Raw genomic sequence first — 23,193 nt, forward strand, 5'->3', positions numbered from 1 at the left:
ACATCTGATTTTACAAACATACGTTGTGTGCATTGAAAAGCCAGACGTGATGTATCTACACCCAAAAATCAAGACATTTCACTAAGTGGTAAGAACAGATTTAGAGCAATGTTAAGCAGATCCTGAGGGCCTGCTCAGGCAGACGTATCAAAAGGACTACTACGCACATAGGTCTCAGACTAGACCAGAGCTCAGTCCCCCAAAACGTGGGTAACCCTGAAACACACATGCCATTTAGAAAGACCGATCTTTAATATGCTACCAACATGTAAATTCAGAGTGCAACTACATCTACACCGTAGTTTGGGTTTATTTTTAATGCTTGCAGTATCCAGGACAGCACGCCTTCTATTGATAATCATTTGGCTATTTAAGCAGTTGTTTCAACCAAAGATTCCCAAATTCTATATAAACTACAAAGGGAAAAGCTGCAAGGATGTGTTGTAAAAGTATATACAATGAATAAGTCTCCAAAAAGAACAGTCACAGGTAAATAACTAGGTTTTTTCCTCTTTTGAGTGCCTGCCATGGGAAAGAAGGAAGAGCTCATCACACAACCAATGAGGGCATCACAGTGCACCCTCCCTTCAGGTATTTATATACACTGATAAGACCCCCTCTGAGCCTTCTCTTCTCCAGGCTAAACAGTCCCAGCTCTCTCAGCCTTTCCTCATATGAAGGACTCCATCATCTTAGTAGCTGAACTCTCTCCACCTGCTCCGTATCTCTATTGCACTGGGGAGCCCAGAACCGGACACAGCACTCCAGGTGTGGTGGAGGTTTTCAAGACGTAAATGAACAGGATGCTAGATGATCTCATTCCAGGCTCCCTTTTCCTCAAAAGACTGGACCAAATGATCTTTTGAGGTCCCTTCCAACCTGCATCGTTCATTGAACTTGTGTCCACCAGGACCCCCAGCCCAGGTCTTTCTCTGCAAAGCTGCCTCCCAGCTGGATGGCCCCTGGTAAATACTGGTGCCTGGGGTCGTTCCTCCCCAGATGCAGGGCTTTGCACTTTCCTTTGTTAAAATTGCATGAGGCTCCTGTCAATCCATTTCTCCAGCCTGTCAAGGTCCCTCTGGATGGCTACACAGCCCTCTGGCATATCAGCCAATGGGTTGCTTATATACTGACTGCCAGTTATCTTTTTTTGAAATTATTCAGAACTGCAGTCTCATGAACTGCCCATCAGGTCTCTTGGCAGGAGCACTGGGGAGCACGGTGCAAAGACACCTAAGGCTCTAGACCAAATTTATCAGGGCACAGCCAGACTCGTTAGCTTTGTCTCAGAAAGAAGGATGGCAGCTCCAGGGAAAGTTAAAAGGAACTAATGGTGATCCTGGGAATCAGGGCAAGAAGGATGATGCAACAGACCCCAAGTCAGCTGCAAGGGACAAAGTGGTACAAGAACCCCAAGGCAAAGAAGGGGAGTCAGATGGGAGCTGGACCAAGTGAGAGAGACTGCAACTGATTTTCTCAGACAACGTTCAGTTACACAATGCTTAGGAACCACCGCTTTACAACATAAGCCCTCTGCTACCGTATTTCTTCCACCATAAGTATTTAATGATCAGGAAACAAGAGTTCTAACTTTAAACCATAGTTACTGATTTTAATAACAAGATACTGCTCTGTAGACTTTGAAAGGAAATGCGAACAACATCCTAGTATTTTTGCCGAAGCAACTAACAGGAATTGTTTTTAGCTTTTGGCAAAGTGAGAAAAATGAGTATTTTGCTTTATCATTCACTCTCACAGAAATTAATTTTTCCATATGCCAATTAACATTCGCATTTTTCATTAATCCATTTATTCCTATTTAATTATACTATCCAGATCTTTTATGTTGTCAAAAGGACATAAGAATTAGTTTTCTGTACTGTCTTCCAATGGTTGAATAGCAGGGAATGTTTTTGCGGTTTTTGTTTTGTTTTAAATGAAGTAATTTCTCCCTGACCCATCACTTCGCACTTGAAAGGCACTCTATCTTTTTAAACAAAGAATTGACCTTCACTGAGCCACTTAAGAGAATGAGTCCCTATTTTGCTCAACTACTATTGAACTTTCCTTTCTATGATCTCATCTCAGGGACAAACAAGATAGATATAAACACAATGTAGAAATAAGTAATAAGTGTGCCTCAAAGAAAAAAGAATTAGTATAACAGCTCTATTTTTAAAAACTATTTTCCTTTTAGAAAACATAACCGAGATGTAGTAAACTACTTGCGGACAGCTAAAAGAAAGATAAATTAAAAGTATTAAACTAATTACACAAACCTCTAATCAGTCCTGTTTCTCAGCTACAAAGCTCTTCAAAAGCACGCAAATAATTGAGAAACTGACAATACAGATGTCCTGAAATTATTTCAGGAATTGTAGAGGATTATATCATGAGTAACACCACCACACAAGACAAAAAACAAAGGGAGTGAGAACTATAACTGAGACTATAACTACAACTGATACCACTGATATGAGAAAGGATAAATAGCAGAAAGGCAACATAATTTGCAAAAATATGTTGACAAATAGGCCAACTATACTCTGAGTCATCCTAAAGATGAGCAAATAACAATTCCTCTAAAAACGCAATCATAGACATAGTCCATTACTTATGACAGCTCCAGCGATAAAAAGAATATAGTATTCTATTTATTTAGGCTGTTGATGAAGAACTTCACACACATTTTAAATAGCGTGACTTAAAAGAGTAATAGAGGTTGATGAAAAACGTATAACTTTATCCTTTTTATTCCTCAGTCTTTGCATCTTCTGCCTAATACAGAAAATATTAACAATATCTATTTGTGGCAGGGTATCTTTAAGCAAGCAGACAACTGACAGCCTAATTCTAACCATAAAACACACCTAAAAAAAATACTAGCCTAAATATATTTGAGTCTGAAAACCACAGCATCTTCATCTTTCTAACCTGAATCTTGCATAAGCATTCTCATTCTAAACAAAAATTCAATCTAAATCCATTGTTACTATAGTCCTACCTAGACTGAATTAGCATTCCTTCTTTATCCCTTGTATGGCACACTTTCCCATTCTAGAGTTACCATTCAATCGGTAATAAGGACTCTTAAGATCTCCCAGACTTGGAGAGCAATTACCTTATCCTGAAATTAATGACTAGAGTGGAAAGACTCCCTTTGGAGTAGGCAATAAAAACGAGCCTAAACTCCACGCTCACTTTCACAAGTGAAGAGACCAGAGATAACAGCTACCTATTGCTCTTTTCTTCAGAAGTCTATAAAAAGTTCTGAAAAAAATTTTCTTAATTTCCAATTTGCTCTCAGTATCCTCTAACCCTATGCAAAAACAAGCAGGTGTCATACTTTCTTTGGAAAACACTGTAGAAAGCTCTACCTATGAAAGCTTTCCCACTACTCCCACTGTTTCTTTCTTAAATTAGTGATCTCAATAGCCAGTGGAACTGAGGCAGACATAGACAAAGATCAGTTAGCGGTAGATTAATTTCCTGTTTGCATGTCTTCATGAGAACTCCAGAAGTTGTGAATAGACATAATAAGAAAGGCCAAATCCTGAAAGAAGTCTGGAGAATCTGCAGCAGTATTAGCTAAACCATACAATAAACTAATATCCACACCATGTCATTCGTTTCAAAAATTCACCCAGAGCAAAACAGAATGGGTGTTCCCTTCACGAAAGAAATATATCTCCTCTGTAGGAATCTTCTTCCTTGAGAAGAAAAGGAATGAGTATTTTGGGCGCAGATGTGAAGCTACTTTAAGCAATCAGACAGAAGTGATTTCCAGTATTCCCTTGTCCTCTGCTTTTATAATTTTCTATTGAAGCATCCCAAAACTCTAAAAGGCACAAGAAAGAGAAACTAGTCTTATGGAAGCAGCTGATGAATATCTCTCAAGGATTCTGTCAAAGTCATTTAATAAGGACAGCAATGGTGATAGAAAACAGGGCATAGTACATCTTCTTTACAGCGCCTTCTAATCCTTTTGTAGCTATTTCTAGAAATCACTTATTAAAAATGCGTAGAGCAGGCCACTTGGAAATCAACCGTTTGCCACCAAGCTTTTCCTCATCGAAGGCACCCGTGTTTCTATGGAGTCCTGGAATGACATCTAAGCTTTCAGAACACTGAGAAACGGGAGAAGGAGAAAAAAAGTAATTCATCTTTTCTTATCAGGGAAACTGTTGCTCTTCATCAGCAAATCTGCCATCACTGTTGACACTTCTGTTGAAATACAGGAATGCAGAAAATATTTTAGAAGTTTCATTTCTATAGCAATCACAATAGATGGCAAGGCATAATGGCTGGATGAAGATGTAAACAAAACTTAGGTTCCTTACAATTGTCAGAAATTGCTCCTTGCTTTCCTGAGGCAACACGTCAATACATTAAATCTGCTTCAATTAATATACTTATTAAATATACTTATTTGTTATTTGAAAAACAGAATTGCAAACAAAATGACAAATAACTCTTCCCCTCAAAAGGTCGTTTTCTCTTTTTTTCCCCCCAGTATCTTTACAAAGCAGTAGTGATTTCATTAGCATTGTTCATTCTTTCCATCAGTCCTCCAGACAACCGAAGAATCTGAGATGGAAAGTGAGCAAGTCTTTTGCTGGAATAAAATACTTCCCTTCTGTTCTCTTTGAAATAAATGTAATAGCATTAATGGCAGGAATCTGCCATGCTGTTTTGGCATGCTCTACCACTTCATCATTAACAGAAAAATAGCTTTATTAGAAAAGTTATTTTGGAACACATATAGGAACTGTGGGGAAAGTGGAGTAAGGAATCTCATGTACCTTCTCCTGTATGAAGTATACTATTTCTATAATCCTCTTGCTTAATTCCTGCAAGGATTTTAAATCACTGGGATACAGAACTGAGCTGACACAACTGCTTCATATAGAGAATGACAGGACTCCAGGTAACAAGAGTTTTCACATTCCTTTAAGCCTTCATCCTATTATTCCTGAATACAATGTACTTCATAGAAAATATCTTTTAACTTCATACAAGATGCCTCAAGTACTTATGATATGGAAGCAGATCCAATCTAGTCATAGCAATCACCTAGTACCTGTAAATATGTTCTATTGAGAAAGAATGCCAAAACTCTGTTACTGCAATGATCCCTCTATACTACTGGAACCTTTTATACACAACTCCTATCAAGGCCAAACTCAACAAACTATATTGGAAGGATAGGTTTGTGATAGCTTTCAACAGCCTCGTCAGATGAAGAATGACATCTCTGAACTCAGAAAAGGATATAGATCAAGGTCTGCCTGACTATGCGAATACTGAACCAATGTGTTTATCGGCCTAAGTCTCATCAATGAGTCCAAATGAATGAGAACAGCTGAGATTACCTAGAGTCATTCCATCATGTGATGGCATGAACTGCATGGGCTGATATAGATGAGGGACCTTTGTCCTTTACTAAAGAGAAAGCATTTTGTATTATTTTTGTGTATATTGCAGGTATGTGTGATACTCTTAAGCCATATAAGCATCTAAATGTTAGTGAACCTTGGTGCAAGGGTATAAAGCAGCACAGGCAGCATCTCTTAGGCAGCGTTGGCAAAAATCATCTCTCAAGTACAGAGAAAGCATGCGCAACCCTCAGGGGAAAACAAAGATGCACCATTCAAAAATACAGATCTTGCATTCAACACAGAAAGAGGGAGGAATATTATGTTACTCTTCTATTTTGGAGAAAACTAGTCAGAACAAGATTGGAAAGAATTTTTTAATGTTATCTTAAGGCCAGTAATTTGAGATCTAATTTAAGTGATGAGTGAGATTAAACTACCTCTAGTATTATTCTCCCTAGTTCAAACATGGATATGACAAGCTACATGCATTAACATTCCATCTTTTATGGTTAGAATCACTAATATCTTAGCTATCGCGTTAAGAGTCAAAGTAGTAAATAACAGGTCATAAAGAGATTAAGGCAGCAGAGCTTATGTAAAATGAATCTTGACGACCTATTCTTCAAATACCATTATGCATATTTGAAGAATATAAAATTGAAAATATATAATTTTTCCCTTTCAACATTTTACATTTTCTAAAACTCCTCTTACACAGAGAAAACGAACTGAAAATGTCCTATAAGACTTCATGTTGCAACGAGCAATCTTTTCAGTAATAGACTTTTTCTGCTGTTCCTAGGAATATTTCAACACAGAAGCCAGTCATTCTCAAAAATTATCCAGATAATCAAGCTAAATCATGACATTTTGTGGTTCAGGCTACCAGAAAACTCAATGATTACGTACACAAAGCCACATGAATGGGTGATTGCAAAAAGCACCAGTAACAAAAACCCAAAATCAAAATTTTGCAAAGCTTTCAAGCTTACAAAGGCGAAGTATGTAATCTTGAACAGATAGCAGGTATGTATAATGAGTTAGCTGTTCAATCACACCTGCAAGTTTTAAAATTATGACTCAGAAGTAAGGTCATTCTTTCCAATTAGTAAAAGTATCAATTGACTCTTATTACAGACACTTGGATATCATTAACTAACTACCCATTTCAATGGCAACACTAAAGTACTTCACACTACACCTTTATTAATGTGACTAAAAGTCAAATTACAGTAACTTACGTAGTATGATAATCCATACAGTCTTTACCTAAAAAGTCTTTTGGGTCACTGATTTTAATGGGAGAAAATTATTTTCCACTGAAGCATTCTCCTTGGTTCTTTACTTTCCTTCACCATCACTTCTCATTGCTGAGCCTATTTTCTCATTTTCCCTCCCTCCATACTCACTAAACTTTTTCTTTGTGCCCACAAGTCTCCAGTCTTTCAGAATCTGTCTTTTTTTTCTTTTTTAGATCCTGCTTTCAGTTTTATATTAAAGTGCTACAATAGTTCTGCTATGTATCATTTGCTGTAACAGCCTTAACAAACAACATTCTCTGAACTATTCAGTACCTTCATCAAGTTACTAAATGGAAGGCATTTCATTTTATAAAGTTAAGAACATACTCCTTAATACCAGAGCTGCTTAAGAATATCCAGGGAAATAATTTTTTCCTAAGCATAAAAACATGCCTGAAAGAAGATATCTACTGGAAAACATTTGTATTTAATAGTGACCAAGTGTTTACACCATGTGTTTTGAAAATGAACTGTTATTCATTCTTTGTTGTAAAGACTATCAGATCTGTCAATGTTATTAGTACAAAATGTTTTTTGTCCAACTACTAACGCAGCAACTGATACACCTACTGAACATGGTGCCATGGACTATTCCTCCCTGTAAAACAATTCAGATCTGAATCGAGAAACAAAAAAAAAAGGCTTAGTTGTGAATTACAGAATGGATGTAATAACCTAGGTTCAGTAAAAACAGACTGTATGCATATAAGTCTCATTAATCTCTTACACCAGTTCAGTCGTCAAAAAAAAAAAAAAAAAAAAAAAAAGAGAGATTAAAAAAAAAAAATCAAAGCCACAAAAAAATTCCGCCTCTATTGCCAACGACTTTAAGCCTGGTTTTTATGTATGATCACACATTTCCCCAATACCAGAACTGAAAACACAGCTCTACTCATCTGTGGAGCTAAGGGAAGAATGTATAGCACCTTAAAACAGCAGGCTTGAACAGTGAAAGCAAACACACTGAATTTAAACTTGAGTATTCTATATGCAATTGTTGGAAGACTTAGTTTTGAAATGTTAATAATCAAAAAAAAATTAAAGTTATTTCATATCAAGCAACTTCCTACCAACAATTTTCAGATAAATTAGTTTTTTGAGTGTAGAAACTTCCTAAGAACGGGAGCATAAACTTTTTTTCCTAATAATCTAAACATATTTTTGTTTTAATGCATAAATAGTGCTACCTTCAAATTCCATCAATTTAAACATTTTGATACTTGCACAACTGAATATCTAGGAAGAGGGTTGTGTGGAAGGCGCACATTACCATAACTCAAGCAATACCGACCTTTCTCCTCTCAGTGGAAGTAAAATTTTTCCTGCTGTCTCTTTTAGAAAGTCTTCCCTCTCCAATGTGCTGATACGCTCATTACAAATTAATTGTCTACTTTCACTATTAAACAGTGTGTACGACTTTTGCTCTGCTAAGCAGTTATTACTTCTGCAAAGATTATTCACCATAGCTGGTTCTTCAGAATCTAGCTTCTCTTCATCTGAAATAGCCAAAGAGAACACAGTTTGGAGAAGCATTCTTACACAATAAATACACACGACGGAGCTCAAAATTAATTACTGTTTATCATGTTACATTATCAAAACTTGTTTGTATCAATTTAAAAGGTGAAAAAGCTTAACACTATTTAGAGCAAAGTGGTCAAAGTTGTCTTACGAATATCATTTCTTAAAGTCAGTTTTGTATTTTAACATCTTAATCCTTCACCTTTTTTTTATTTCCCTTTTACAGATAAGTGGATTGTACCTTGTGAAAGAAGTGATTATATTTTAGGATCTGAATATTATGAAAGAACTCAAGCAAAAGGTAGCTGTTAATCGTGTACCTTGGTATGTAAACATAATAAGAACCTGCACAAAAAAAAACTATGTAAACATTTACATGATCCCCAAAGGGGAGAAGCAGCAAACTCAGGCTATAACTACATTAGGTCCTCAACTTCTCCAATTAGTAACATCAACCTATTAAGGCTAATAGATTAAACTACATATAGCGGTACATGATATAAACATATATTTATAGAATATGCATAATAATGAAGTAAAGTTTAGTACTTTTTGTATAAAACTTATTTTGCAATAAGGTAAAAAGTGAGATATTCAGTTTATCATGTAAAGTAATGATCCCAGGCAATGTAAGAGTTGTCATCATTACAAATAAGTCTTTATTAAAGACAAGAGTTCCAGCACATTTTATTATGAGCCAATGCGCAGGAAACCAAGATGTGAAGTCATTTCCCATCTGCAAGAAAATTACTTTTAAATCCCACATTTAGCGACCTTTAAGTCTCCACTAATGAAACACGATGTAGTTGGAGGCCATATCATTCCTTTATAGTCCTCCACCTATGCTCAATAACCCATCAGGGAACCTCCTTAGATGATGCCATCTCATTACCTCTTTAAACATTTCAGCATTCAATGTTAATTTTACCCATTGAAAAAAACTTCAGTAAAAATTCCATTACTTAGAAATCTATAGGAAAAAAAGGCACCTGAGCAACTTTCAGAAGTGAAAGACAGTATCATTTTTGGAAATCACATTTTCAAAACTGTCCTAAACCATTTAAATATTTTTAAAATTTACTCTGAAAGGACATGCACGTCTTTTAATAGAATGTAATAATTCATGTAAATAACGATATTAAAAGATATCATGCAGTTATTTTTCTAGAAAATAAGAAGTATCAAAACATTCTTACTGTGATCAGGAGGAACCGTTTTAGCAGAAACGAAACTTCCCTGAGAAGTTCTTCTAAATAAGTGTGCCCGAGCACTGCTGACTCTTCTAACCTCTGCAGTAGTGGCAGGAGGTTTTGGAAGGGTAGTGGAAGAATCTTCATCTTTTGCAAAAGTCACTAGTATTGGTTTCTGTTGCAAAGAAAAAGACGACATTTTCATAAAAGCATATATAATTTCATTTTCATACAAGCAAAAATTAAAAAAACCCAACAAATGGTTTATACAAAGGTTTGAGTTCAGAATAGAATATATAAAAGTTATATAGGTTTACTCATTAAGAAATTTTCATTTTCACAAGCAGAACGTAATGATACCATTCCACTGAACAAGCCAGATATCTATACCATTATCACCACAGAAAGCCATTTAAAAGCAAACATTCAGGGGTGCAAAAACCAAACAAAAGCTAGCCTGAGTAGAGCAACTGAAACTCAGAATTATTTGTTCTCCTCACAGATACTCATTTAACATCATCTGCAGTACGTTTATTTGTCAAAAAAAATGTTGTGCCAAAGACTGGCACTAGCAATTCTAGAGGCACATCTATTCTTTCTGATTGGTTTTTGAGCACTAAAGTACTGTTTCCAAAACACTTCAAATGTGTTCAGATCATATGCACCACTTCCTATCAGAGAGACCATTCATGCAGACCCAGAAATATGCAAGTTTTAGTTTTATTTATTTATCTGAGAGGATGTGACCAACCCCCTGAACCTCTGGTACAAAACACTTGTTGTGCCCTACACAAGGGCATTGCCCTCTGAGATCGAGGTTCTCTACCAACTTCCTTACAAAAAGAATCCATTAGAAAGTCCCCAGTACAATCCTCCAGAGCTGTCCCCCAATATTAGCTGAAGATAGCCAACAGGTGAGACCCATTCCCTACAACCACCGTGACTAATACAAGCTCTACGTTTACAGTGTACTAACTCATCTCTGTTGGTAGAGCAGAAAAAAATGGTTTTGCATTGGTCTTAAGAGTAGTTTTCTCTATTTTTCTCCCACTCTTTCACACAAGACAAATGAAATTTTAACACCAGCAGTTAAATCCAACTGTAGATATATTTAATCTAAATGCAAGTATGGCCAGAATTTTTTCCCTTTGATTCACATAAATATATTATGTTATTGAAAATACTGAAGTATAACATTTCTTGGAATTTTTTTCCCCCTAGTTTCCTAAATGTAGCATTCTTTAGATTACTCTCTTGAAGAAACAATATATAAAGCAAGCATACTTAACTATTTTAGCAAGCTCTGTTCTTTCAGGTACTAAACAAATGATCATGACTTAATCTTAAAGATTAAATATAAAAAACACGAAAGAGCAGACACACTCATAAATTGGAAACAATTCAAAATTTTCAGAGGGGAAAAAGAAGTTCTTACAAGTACCTCTGTTTTGTAAACACACATCTATAAAATGTAATGACTGTAGTTCAAGTCAAATAGAAAACACTATCAACCTAGTTACTTTCAATTTATAGATCACAGAACCACAGAACAGTTGAGGTTGGAAGGGACCTCTGGAGGTCATCTTGCCCAAGCCCCCTGCCCAAGTATGTCCAGGAAGCTTCTGAAGCTCTCTGGGCAACCTGTGCCAGGGCTTCGTCACCCCCAGGGCAGAAAAAGTGTTTCCTGAAGTTCAGAGGGAGTCTCTTGTGTTTCAGTTTGTGCCCATTGCCTCTGATCCTGTCACTGAAAAGAGCCTGGCCCCATCCTCTTTGCACCTTCTCTTCAGGTATTTATCTACATGCATTAAGATCCCACCCGAGGTTTCTCTTCTCCGGCTGAATGGCCTTGCCCCAGTCCATCATCTTTGTGGCCCTTCATTGGACTGTCTCCAGTTGCTCCATGTCTCTCTTGTCCTGGGGAGCCCAGAACTGGACACAGTACTCCAGGTGTGGCCTTACCAGTGCTGAGTAGAGGGGAAAGATCACTTTCCATAACCCTCTGGCAACACTCCTCTTAACGCAGCCCAGGATACCATTAACCACCTTCTTAGCGGCAAGGGCATGTTGCTGGCTCATGTTGATGCCCATGATTTTTTCTATTTTAGTAATCTTACACAAGAAAGCTGACTCAAGTATCCATCTTCTGATTCTTGTTAATGTCACTTAGAATTACAATGCTATATTTCAGCAATACCGAAATATTTTAAATTATTTTCAGGTTTCTTTGGGGGAAAAACTGAGAAAACTGACTTTATAAGTCTCAGAGTAACATTACAACAGGCTTCCATTTCTCCTCAACCTATTTAAACCATATCTTTTCCTAACACTACCAATACACATATTTTTATGTCAGTATTGCATGAGTTATTTCCAGATTACTCACATGATCCAGTGGGCTAAGACGAACACCAGACACGGGTCTTGATTCAGTCAAATCAAAACTGGATGCATGAAGACTAGCATAAAGAAATTAAACATAATATGAATAAAGAAGAGCCAGTGTTTTGTGGTGGGTTTTTATTTTTTAATTGCATACTTCTTCCCTTTGCCAATGAATATGGGGAAAAGGAGGAAGAAAGGAAGAGTGACAGAGCACTTTTACACTACCACTCTTCCTTCATTAATGCTATTTAACTTTGATACCTGGAATCCATCAGCACCAAGGGAGAAGAATTACAAGATTGCTTGCACACCTGCCATGATACACTTTATTTCACACACATCTATAACAATTCTCTAATATAAGCCTAAATTCATGCACAAGCCCAACTGTGGTTAGTGCCCAAGCTATATGACACAAGCTACAGAATGCTACAGTGTGGAAAACCCAGGTTTGCGCAGGCATGAGCATGCTCCTTCCTGTACACAGGAGAAGCACAGGCAGAACGAGCATGGATGTCAGCCAGAGGGACCTCATTACCTGGTCACCAACAAACAGCCAAGTCACTCTCAGGCTCTCACCTTCTGTAAGGGCACAGCACTACACAGTAAGGAACACTGGATACACTGAGTGCCTGAAGTCATGCTGCCATGAAAACAGCATGGACACTGACTTACTTGTATGGCCATTCAAACATGTTTCAGCATCCTTTCTGGCATGCCTGACACCTAACATTACAAATACAGCTCATATCTCCTCCCTACAGTCATTACAGAACTGGCATATAAGGAGAGCTAAAAACTTACTGGGAAAATTGATGGAAAAAATCCAACATACAAATTTTTTTTCTCTTTTGTCAGAAGGACAGATCTATTTAGCTCTGTAAATTATAGTATGTAACAGAACTCCACACAGAAACAATTCTAAAGTAGTATAAATTTTGTTTAAAAATGAGCATTTCAAACTTCAAGACCTACAATTTTATATTTAAAAAGACCTGAGAAAGCTCTGAAAAAAGATCTAGCATGCAGTTTACATAGAAACAAGCAAGCTTTTACAATTTCTAGGGGAAAAGCTTTAGACTATCTCAATTAAAAGCATATATTGTCTTAAGAAAAAGGTGAGATACAGACCATTTTTCTACACTATTCTCCACATACAAAACTAGTGTAATGGGTGCCTCTGGTAGCTCTAGTCCACAGGAACTTCCTGGACATGTAGATTAACACCAACAGTAAAGATCATTAGGAGGCGGCAAAAGACGTGATTAGGAATACAGATTAACACAGGCAAAAAAACCCACTGGAAACATAATTACAGAATCAAATCTCTTGCTGCTAAATGATATTTGAAAAAATCTTAAAGCCACAGTACCTGAAAACTGAAGGGGGTCTATTTTGAGGAGGACGTGAGGATCCAGATCCAAAAAGTTTCCTTTGATCCTCTGTAGGTGTAAATGGTCTCTGAGTTCTTAGTGTTCGTAGAACATTTCTGGCTTCATTTATAATCTCAGAACTGGTCTTCTGCTTTGGCACTGAAAGCCTGTAGAATGGTTCTGCCTTTTCGGTATTTTTATTCTTTGAAGCTTGCATTCCTCTGCAAAGTAGTGCACAGGAAGAACATTATACAGTACATATGGAAAGCACAGAATGTACACTAGTTTTAAACTACAAGCTATTAATTCATCAATGGTTATGCCACCGCCATGTAGTTAAAAAGGATATTATAAAAAAATCATACAGTGCCGAAGTAGTGGAAAATAAGGCTCGTTGATACTGTATTTCCTTCACTATTTCTCAGTTCTGTAGGAAAATACTGAAGAAGAACAGAAAGCATCTGACATGGAGGACCTTTAGTTTTTCAGAGGAAGCTAAAACACACCACACTCAGTACCACAGTGCTTTCTGCACCAAACCTGGTACTCTCCGATAATATGCTGTAAACAGACACTTTCTTTCCAATGAACTTAGGAAATACCCAATATAAGTTACTGACCTTACCAAGGACAGCTTCCTAATAAGTCAAAGAGATATATTATTATCAGTAACTGAAGCATAGTTATCAGTAGTTGATAAGCAGAGACAAGAACAAGCAATTTTTTTCTCAGAGAGAAATGCCTCCTCAACCCTGCCCCAAGCACACACAAACAAAGATAACACTAATATAAGATAAATTAGCAACCCAAACTTTCAATCAGTGTTCTGTCCTTCTGCATCTTCTGGCAAACGCAGTGAGCAGTGAAAGACGTGCTCCATCATCTCTCAAGCCCACCAAATCAATCACTATCCTGGTGCAGTTCTCTGTAGATGCCATCCTTGTCATTCCACAGCAAACTCATCGTGAGCCTTAAACCTTCCAAAATTCTGCTTTTCAAACTTTCCTAAAAAGAAAAATATGTTTCTGCACTGTCTGTGACTCAGATCATCTGGTAACTTCTATTCTCTCACATAGTTTATGACAATGAACAAACAGTAGATTAGACACCACCACCTTGGTTATTTCTAAACTGTGGACCAAAAAATCCTATTTCTCTAGTTTCTTAGCTCACTTCTTCCTGTTCTGCATTTTTACATTTCCAACTGCCTCTTCTGTTCTTTCTTTGAGAGCCTGTATATTCTGGCATAGTTTCTTTAACTAATAGACAACCCAGCCCCTTCAGCTGAACTACACAAGATCAAATTGGATGGAGGAGTGCACCAACCTCTTTCACTAAAAGATGCATAATTACAAAACATGGGAACAGATCAGGAGCCTGAGCCTGTCAGTGTTTGTATTCTTTCCGATTACCACTAATACATTACTTTTCTTCACTGTGACTGAATTTGGCTACGCTCCCTACTCTTCCCTCTATTACAACATGATTCAAAAAGAGTTAAGTAAGGAATTCCACTGCAGCAGTTTATTTGGAGCACTTATACAGCCATTCCTCACTGAATAGGGAAGGTAGATTACCATTCCCTATTCTTCCAGCTACTGGGAGTCATGATTTTGACCTTTAAGTAGAAGGTCTTCTGCATAGATCATATGTCTGACGCAGTTATTATCCAGCATACATGGAAACAATTATCTGTGAATAAATACTAAAACATTATCAATATGATTCTACAAATCAGAAATTTGAATTAATTCACATTCATTCTTTTCTGGTCTATGTATCTCCATCCACCTTGCTAAATTTTAAAATAAATCTTCTCAAGTAATCTAATACCTTTCATTTAATCTCTGAAGGACACTGTTTTCTTTAGTTCTTAAAATCTCTGTGCTCTGGCATTGAAATGTGTATTTTATGGGATCTACATATATGTTCTTCACAGTTAAACTAAGCAGCAACCCAAGAGATAGGATGTGTTTCTGTGAAACAGCACTATCTTCAACACAATCAGCTTAAGGTTTTGTTAATACTACCATCAACTGCAAATGTTCTATCCTAGAAGTACATTTATTTGCCATAGTTGAGACCAAACTTCCATCAAAATAACTTTTTGTTGTAGCTTTCACTTCTTCCCTATTTAACCAGCAAAGGAATTTTTCTACTATAAACTTAATTAGTTAGGTCCTTCGATTTGGGTACTGCTAGTCACCCTCCCAACCCATTACAAACAAAGTTTTAATAATAATTAACGTTGCAAATGGCACCTAGGCCTCGGTTTGAACGCCTGGCCGAGCTGATGCCGCCCTGTGGTTCCAGCGCCGCCAGGCCGGCCTTCGCCGCTCCCGGGCGCGGAGGCGGAGCGCGGCGGGCGCTGTCGCGGCGGGGCGGCAGCGAGCCGGGCTTCAGGCTGGCCGCTGATCCGAGGGCAGCCTTCACACTTCGTCATGGCGTAAGGTAGCATTATACACACTCAGAATCGTAGTAGAGATACGATACCAATGTATTATTAATTGATACCGCGTAATTACTGGCCAGAAAGTGTACTAGAACACAGAGAAGCAAGTAAGCAGTCTCATAAAATATGAGATGTTGTGTGTATATATACACATGACAGGACAAGAAAGCTTACTCTTTCTTGCAAGAATTTAAAAGCCATGAGTAGTTCTTTATCTGAGTGAGTTTGGCTGCTGTGCCACCACAATACGACCACCATCTCCTTCTCAAAAGACAGAGAAAGACGATTTGTACTCTCTATTTTGTAACACCTATGGCTGAAACATTTAAGCATCAAGCAATTGCTCTGCTGCAGCACCACTCAAGAATGACGCCCCATCTGCTCTCCAGCATCCCACACCCCAGAAGCTCTGAGGAAGCACCTTCAGCTGTATCATGCCAGTTCTCTTCCTAGAAAACTACTACCTAGAGTGGTGCATAAGGGAAAAACCCTCCAGTCACCAGAAGCTTTCTTGGCTTTGATAAGCATAAGGCAGCTGAACCAATCAATTGCAATGCCAAAGAGTAATTTAAAACAAGGTGCAACAAACGAGTGCAACAAGCAGAAAGTGGAAGTATAGGATGAAGGAGCAGCACAAAACTGGAAGGGAAACTACTGCGCTGGCTGCCCAGCACACAATCTGATTTTACCCTTGGTTTTCATTGTTTATACAAGACTTGTTCTGCCTGGGTTTGTATTTACTTGTAAGAATTTCTAATTTTTCCATAAATTCTACTCTAAACCCTTCTTTAAATAAATTATCTTAGTTGCAAATAAGAAATAATTGTAATTATTAGTGCGTCTTTCTGAAAATCCAGAAGTGTTCCCATTTCGCTCCCCAGTCCCAGCAGGGGACAGATAAAGTGAATGTTGCAGTGTCAATGGGGACAGTGTAACTGGTACACACAGATCTTGTCCCCCACCGCTGTCACCATTTCCCAGGTAGCCCATAACTCGCACCGATGAAGAGCTCCTCTCTGACTCTCTACTGGAAGGTAATTACACCAGCATCTGAAAAGCCATACTTAGGCTCTTGTCTTTCTTCCCCAGTTGTTTACTCCGGAGGTCTGGTCTTTGCCATACAGGAAGATTTGAAAGCAGTAGATAGTGGTACAGGATCAGAGATAACTGCACCCTCGCAACGCTGGTCCTGGGTCAGTCAGCACATGAGAGCAGCATGGCTGGCTACATTGGATGTGGCACCACGCTGACTCTGCCACTCTGTCTCCCATCTCAAAACCAGTGTCATTTAATTGCTAGCAAGCAGAGCTGGTATGCTTGCGATCACGAAGCACAGCAAGGAGAAACCCTGTACTCAAGCCATGAACACTGCTCACCAACATCTGAATCCAGCTTCTGTCTGACCAAGCAAACCTCTAGAATAGTTAGTACCCAAACACAGGTTTAGTAAGTACCCATTATGGTTATTATTAGATATAATTTTGAACATCAGCAACTTATTAAACACAACCGATACACTTTCAGCTTGGTGAAATTCTGAAGCAGAGAAATCACGATCAAAAAGAAATGAGAAAAAAGTTACGAGAAACTGAGCCTGCAACCCTCAGCAGAGCAAGGTTTTCAGTGCAGCCATCAGATAACGCGTCCAAGAGGCGCTCCCCAAACAAGCGGCACCTGTGGAGTACCAGCTGACCCGGGCTCTGGGGAGGTACCAACACAAACCCGGCGAAACAAGACGCAGTGAGCAGCAAGCTGCCGGCAAACGGACCGGAGGTCCTCCCTCTCCAGCCACTTTCGCAGAGCCTCCCGCCCGACTCGCCGCACACCCCAGCCCTTCGCCGCAGCCCGGCCCTCCGCGCCCCCGCAGCGAGGCGGCGGCTCCCGAGCACGGGCGTTACGGCCAGGAGGGCAAGGCACAGGGCGCCGGCCAAGGCGCTCTGCCTGCCTAACGGCCCCGCCGAGCCCCCCTCCGCAGCGACGGAGTGTCGAGACCCGCCACCGCCTCGGTGGGGCCCCGCTCCCCGTCTGCCTCTCCGCAGCTGGCGGCCCCTGCGCCCGGCGGAACCGGCGCCCACTGTTCCCATAGCAACCGTACACACCATGGCCGCCGGACTGCGGACGAGCTGCGGCCGACCCGGCAGCGCGCCGGGGCCCGGCGGGACCCCCACTCACCTCCGCCGGTGGAGGCCGCGGCCCCGCCGCGGTGCCGGTACCGTTCCGCCCCGCGCGCTCCCCTCAGCCGCACCTGCGCGGGTGGGGGGTCGGGGAGCCGGGCGACGCCGAGGCGCCTGCGCGGGCAGCCGCGGGCGCATGCGCAGGGCGGGGCGGAGGGGTGCGCGGGGTAGGGGCCGCGGCAGAGGCCGACGTGGGCGCTGCATGTCTGGGACGGCGTCCCCGCACCCCGGGGGCAGCGGCGGTGGGGGGTCCTGCTGCAGCGGTGGTCCGTAGGATGGTGGTTTTCTGGTGGCGGGCACTTCCCCCGGCCACAGGACCAGGGCAAAGTAGTGGGTGGCAAAAGCCGCGGTTAGAGCTGAGAAAAGTTACTGGGTTTGGAAATGGTGGATGTGACCTCTTACAGTACCTTCTCTCTGAGCTCTGATTTACAGGTTGGAAACAGACGTGGAAAGTTTTCCAGAGTAAAACAAAACGGGGGGGACTGGGATGTGGTGTAGCAGCAGCCACAAAGCCCCTTCCCTGGGCTGTGCTGGTCGGGCGCCGAGGGTCTGATGGATCGCTCATCTCGGTGGCTTCCTGCCAGGCCAGAAGCGCTATCACGTCTCCTGCTCACCTCCTGCTGTCTGGGAGGCCAAAAGATAGCCATTCCCACACTGTCCAGAGCAGACCTTGGCTCCCACGGGCTGGAGAGATGTGTTGGAGTGGCACGAGAGGGTCACTTGCAGTGTCTCCCCCAAGCTGCCTTCTGGGCAAGGTCCTACCAAAGGTGAATCCACCTCCAGGTTTCAGGACCCTGTTGGCCAAGTGCACTGAATGCTCGCTGAACAGCTCCCTCGCATGCCTCCCGCTACAGGGATGGGTAATGCAATCATGGCCCGTATCAGAAAATCTCCAGACATGTAGCAACAACAAAGACAGGCCTGTTGTGGCAAGTGGGTTGTTCATGACTGACAAGGACAGTCTTTGTTCGCCGTCTCTGAATGTGTTTTGAAATTTATCCAAAAACTGCTGAAGGAGGGTGGTTATTATCTCTTCGTGAATAATAGAAAAATGCAACAAATACAGCTCCATCTGACCAAGATTCTTCCTTGGTTCCTTTATAACATACTTCAGATATATCTGAAAGCACTCTCCGAATAAATTACTCCTGTGTATATATTTCTGTGTAAATACATATATATATATCACTGACTTGAAGTTCCTTTTACTAATTGCTTACTATCATTGTAACTTTTACTTCCTCATGAAGACAAGAACCCTGTGGGCATTTTAAATTTAATTTGTCTTCCTGAATATTGTTATAAGCCTGTTAGGCCCCTTTCTTCTAGAAAAATGTCCTCTTCCAGTTCCTTTTTTGATTGACAGGCATGGTACCAGTAAAAAGATCTCCGTGTGTAACCCTACTCAGTTTACATAACACATGCCATTATCTCTGCTAGCTTCTTCTTCATCTCTAATTATTAGACATCTAGTCCTCTTTCTTCTGCAGCCAAGTTCAATACCTCAGAAGTAATGAAAACCTTGTTAGTATTGTACTTGCTTTTCTTTGTATGTTCTTCCTTAAAAGCCAGAAGAATGTGTGTGTGCACGCGCATGTGCACGCTACTTTCAGATCATTCAGAGTCAGCACATTCTCTGTTACTTTCTTCTGAACCTTTCTTTTATTGAGATAATACAAGCAAAGTTTCACAGAAAAAACGTGTAGATCTGTTTCCTGGTAAAGCCCATTTGAATCTCTTTTTACTATTATCATCTCATCATTCTTTAAACAATTTTTAAATCCACACAGTTAAACCCACTAAGCCTTCATTCTTGGCTTCTTCTTTAATCCTTTTCATATGCACATTATTTCTCCTCTCTCTATTTTCTAGGTCATCAAATTGAAGAGTTAATTTTTTATTCATTTTCTGAGCTTTGGCAATTATAGCAAATATTTCTTTTGTGATGTCTCTCTGCTATGTCTCCACTGTTACAACTTTCTCACTTAAATCCCTTTTCTCATGTGCTTTTTGTTGAATGAATTCTCTCAGCACCTATTTTAAATGCAAGTACTTAATTCCATCTCCTTGTTTGCAGTAACATTGCTTTAGGATGGAAGTATCATCAAAACATTTAAACTGACTTGGTCTAGGCAAGCCAGTGTTTGCTCCAGAAATTGTTGAGATAAAAGTGATGTGTTCTGAGCAGTTCTGCCTAACTAACGAAAAAATACAAAGTATGCAATTATGTCACATTCATTCAAATTATTTTTTAGATTTGAAAATCACTAAAGGGATTTTGTGCTGGTATCCGGTCTCAATTTTCAGTTTGGCCAACTTAATTTTGTCTAGAAATGAAACTCATCTGGATTTCCAAGCATGCGAGGCCTGTATTACAATGCAATTCGGAATTAGTTACCAGCGTTAAACACTTTGCCTGCCAAGTGTTCATTGATCATACTTGCTGCTGCTTGTTGCTGACCTGTAAGAGCAGCCTCCAGTGCAATTTCAACAATGCAAGTGGCAATGTAATCCCCAATTCCCCCTATTTCTTTTCTCTTTTTCAAACCAAAACAACAGTCTCACCCCCAATCTGGACAGAAATCTTACTGTCATACTCAACTTCGCATAGCCCATCTGGTATGTGCTGTTAAATAAGCTCTGTGTTTCGCATCACTTGTAGCTCATTACAAAGGCAGGTGAAGCAGTTCATTTCACAGCAGTTAGAAATGACCTCTATCCTAGGTGGCCTAATAAGTTTTAATCAAACAGGTTCATGAAGATCTCCATTATATGCAGCAGGGAAATCTGCCACAGGAAAAGAGCACTGGGTATATGACAAGATGACTTGTTGGTGGATAAGGGGAGAGCAGTGTACGCTGTTTATCTTACATAGGGCTTTTCATTGTCCCCTATTACACCCTCACAGACAAACTGATGAAGTATGGGCCATTTAAGAGGATAGTGAGCTGGACTGAAATTTGGCTGAAGTGTAGAGCTCAAAGGGTTGAGAACAGCAGACACAAACACAGCTGGAGGCTGGTCATCAGCAGTGTGCACCCTCAGCAACTTTGCTGACGATGCAAAACTGGGTGGAGTAGCTGGTACAACAGATGGTTGTGATGCCATTTGGAGAGACCTCGGCAGGCTGGAGAACTGGGCCGAGAGGGATCTCAAGAAGTTCAGCCAAGGGAAATGTAGTCCTGCACCTGGGTGGGAATAACCCTATGCACCAGTACATGCCGGGGGACCAAGTGGCTGGAAAGGAGCTTGGCAGAAAAAGACCTGGGGATCCTGGCTGACACCAAGTTGAACATGAGCCAGCAAGGTGCCCTTCCGCAAAGGCAGCCAGCAGCCTCCTGGGCTGCGTTAGGAGGAGCATTGCCAGCAGGAGGAGGGAGGTGATCCTTTTCTTCTGCACAGCACTGGTGAGGCCACACCTGGAGTGCTGGGTCCAGTCATGGGCTCTCCAGTACAACAGAAACACGGACATACTGGAATAAGACCCGCAAAAGGCCACCAAGATGACTAAGGAGCGTCTTTCGTATGAGGACAGGCTGAGAGAGCTGGGACTCTTTAGCCTGGTGAAGAGGACACTCTGCATGGGATCTTATCAGTGTGTATAACTATCTGAGGGAAGGGTGCAAAGAAGATGGAGCCAGACTTCTTGGTGGTGCCCGGTGAAAGGGCAAGAGGCAGTAGGCACAAACTGAAATACAGGAAACTATTTAAACATAAGGACAAATTTCTATGATGAGGCTGGTCAAACACTAGAACAGGTTACTCATAGAGGTTGTGTGGTCTCCGTCTTTGGAGGTATTCAAAATCTGATTGAAAAAATCCCTGAGCGACCTGCTTTAGTTGAGTGCTTTGAGCAATGGAGTTGGACTAGATGGTCTCAAGAGGTCCCTTCCAACCTTAAATATTCTGTGGTAGATGTGGGGTTTTTTAATTCCTTGAAATCTTATTGAGATTTGGGTGAAATTTAAGATTTTGGAAATTGCCGAGATCAATCTCTAGCTTGCATTACTCAGTGTGATTTGGTCACCATACCAGTGTCCTGCAAACTCTGCACCTTACCCTCACTCTGGCCAGCACTTGATGCCCTCACTCTGGCCAGCACTTGATGCCCTCCATGCTTGCTGTTCAGTCCTGTCAATAAACCCCTGAGTTTTCCTGGTGACGTTCTGCTAGCTTCCCAAGTGAAACACCCTTCAGTTGGTACGTTTGTGCTGACACACGGCATGCAAGGACTTCTTGTGCCAACTAAGCACTGTGAGCAATCTACTGGCCACACACCCAGTGTGCAATTGTGCTTGTACCAATGACTGCTTTCATTGATTTCCTGTTAATTCTGCTGCCTCTGCTGGTGGCTGGAAATCCCTGGTGTGTTAGTGAAATGGCTGCTTTTCTTCTACTCTGCCTTTTAACCTGACCGGATGGACAGGATTCCACATGACTTCGGTGCTGGTACGCAGTTTAAGATCCGCATTTCTACAGCCGGAGCAGGAAGGGATAGTTGGGGAAACAGCCTTTTTTCAAGAATAAATAGATAAGGAAGGAAAACATGAAGATCATGGAGGCCACAGTCCAATGTAAAGCCTAAAAGCCGAGATAAGAGCCAGTGCTGGGTAAAGAAGAAGAAAAAGCAGTTTTGTTTTCTCACAAGACACAACCTTAAGCTTCACGGTCCAAGGTGTTCCTTTTATGACCAGCTTGTTGTGCACACCTTAAAATGGTTGTCCATTCATTACGAACAGCATACTGAGCTGGGATACTGCTCTTATCATTCGCATAAGCCTGCGGTGAAGGATACCAAGAACTGGATAGATTGGAAGAGATTTTTGGGAACTGAGACAGGGATAGAGTCAAAACTATTGAGATACAGAACCACTTGGGGAGCTCACTGAACACAGGTAGCCAATTGAGGAAGGGAACTCACTGTAATAGGGCTGTTGTATTATTTACTTTCTCGAAGTTTCTACATCAGCATTCCTTGCCTTTCTTCCTACCGCATTCTCCTGTCAAATTGTATGTACCAGCTGCTGGTGGGAGGGAATATTAAGAGTATACTAAGAGTACTGAAATGTCAGTATTCGGCAAAAGTCCAAACAGTCAAAACTAGAACTTTCACAGAGCAGAAACAAAGCTATTGCAAAGCAATGAGTGAGCACATTCATCATTTACAGAACACACTTGCTTTAAACCAATAACCTGCAGTATCATTGGAACAAACCCAAATTACTTTAGATGATTTTTAGTGACAGTGGACCCAAGGGAGTGAATATGTATTTTCAGTAAATAGTTCTATAGAAGTTGGACTTCCTGATTTTTATCCAGGAAATCTAAGCAGTCTCGGTCAATGTGCAGCACAGCACATACATAGTCACGCCAGACCTTCTGTGCATGTGCTAAGCAGAATATCTGTGAATATGTGATAAAC

General features: G+C 40.5%; 1 protein-coding gene across 1 annotated transcript in view; it reads right to left on the minus strand.

Moving 5' to 3' along the window:
- The window catches only part of ARMC2 (armadillo repeat containing 2), a 61,330-nt gene extending 47,968 nt beyond the window's left edge, over window positions 1-13,362 (minus strand). The window contains exons 1-5 of the mRNA XM_086460455.1: window positions 13,145-13,362; window positions 11,774-11,846; window positions 9,397-9,565; window positions 7,971-8,175; window positions 4,178-4,224 (exon numbers count right to left, since the gene is read on the minus strand). Of these exons, the coding sequence (XP_086316581.1) occupies window positions 4,178-4,224; window positions 7,971-8,175; window positions 9,397-9,565; window positions 11,774-11,846; window positions 13,145-13,362 (712 nt within the window). The remainder of the gene's footprint in view (window positions 1-4,177; window positions 4,225-7,970; window positions 8,176-9,396; window positions 9,566-11,773; window positions 11,847-13,144) is intronic.
- Window positions 13,363-23,193: the final 9,831 nt, after the last annotated feature.

Source organism: Leptosomus discolor, chromosome 2, assembly GCF_034619465.1.
Source record: "Leptosomus discolor isolate bLepDis1 chromosome 2, bLepDis1.hap2, whole genome shotgun sequence".
In the NCBI taxonomy this organism is placed as follows: Eukaryota; Metazoa; Chordata; class Aves; order Leptosomiformes; family Leptosomidae; genus Leptosomus; species Leptosomus discolor.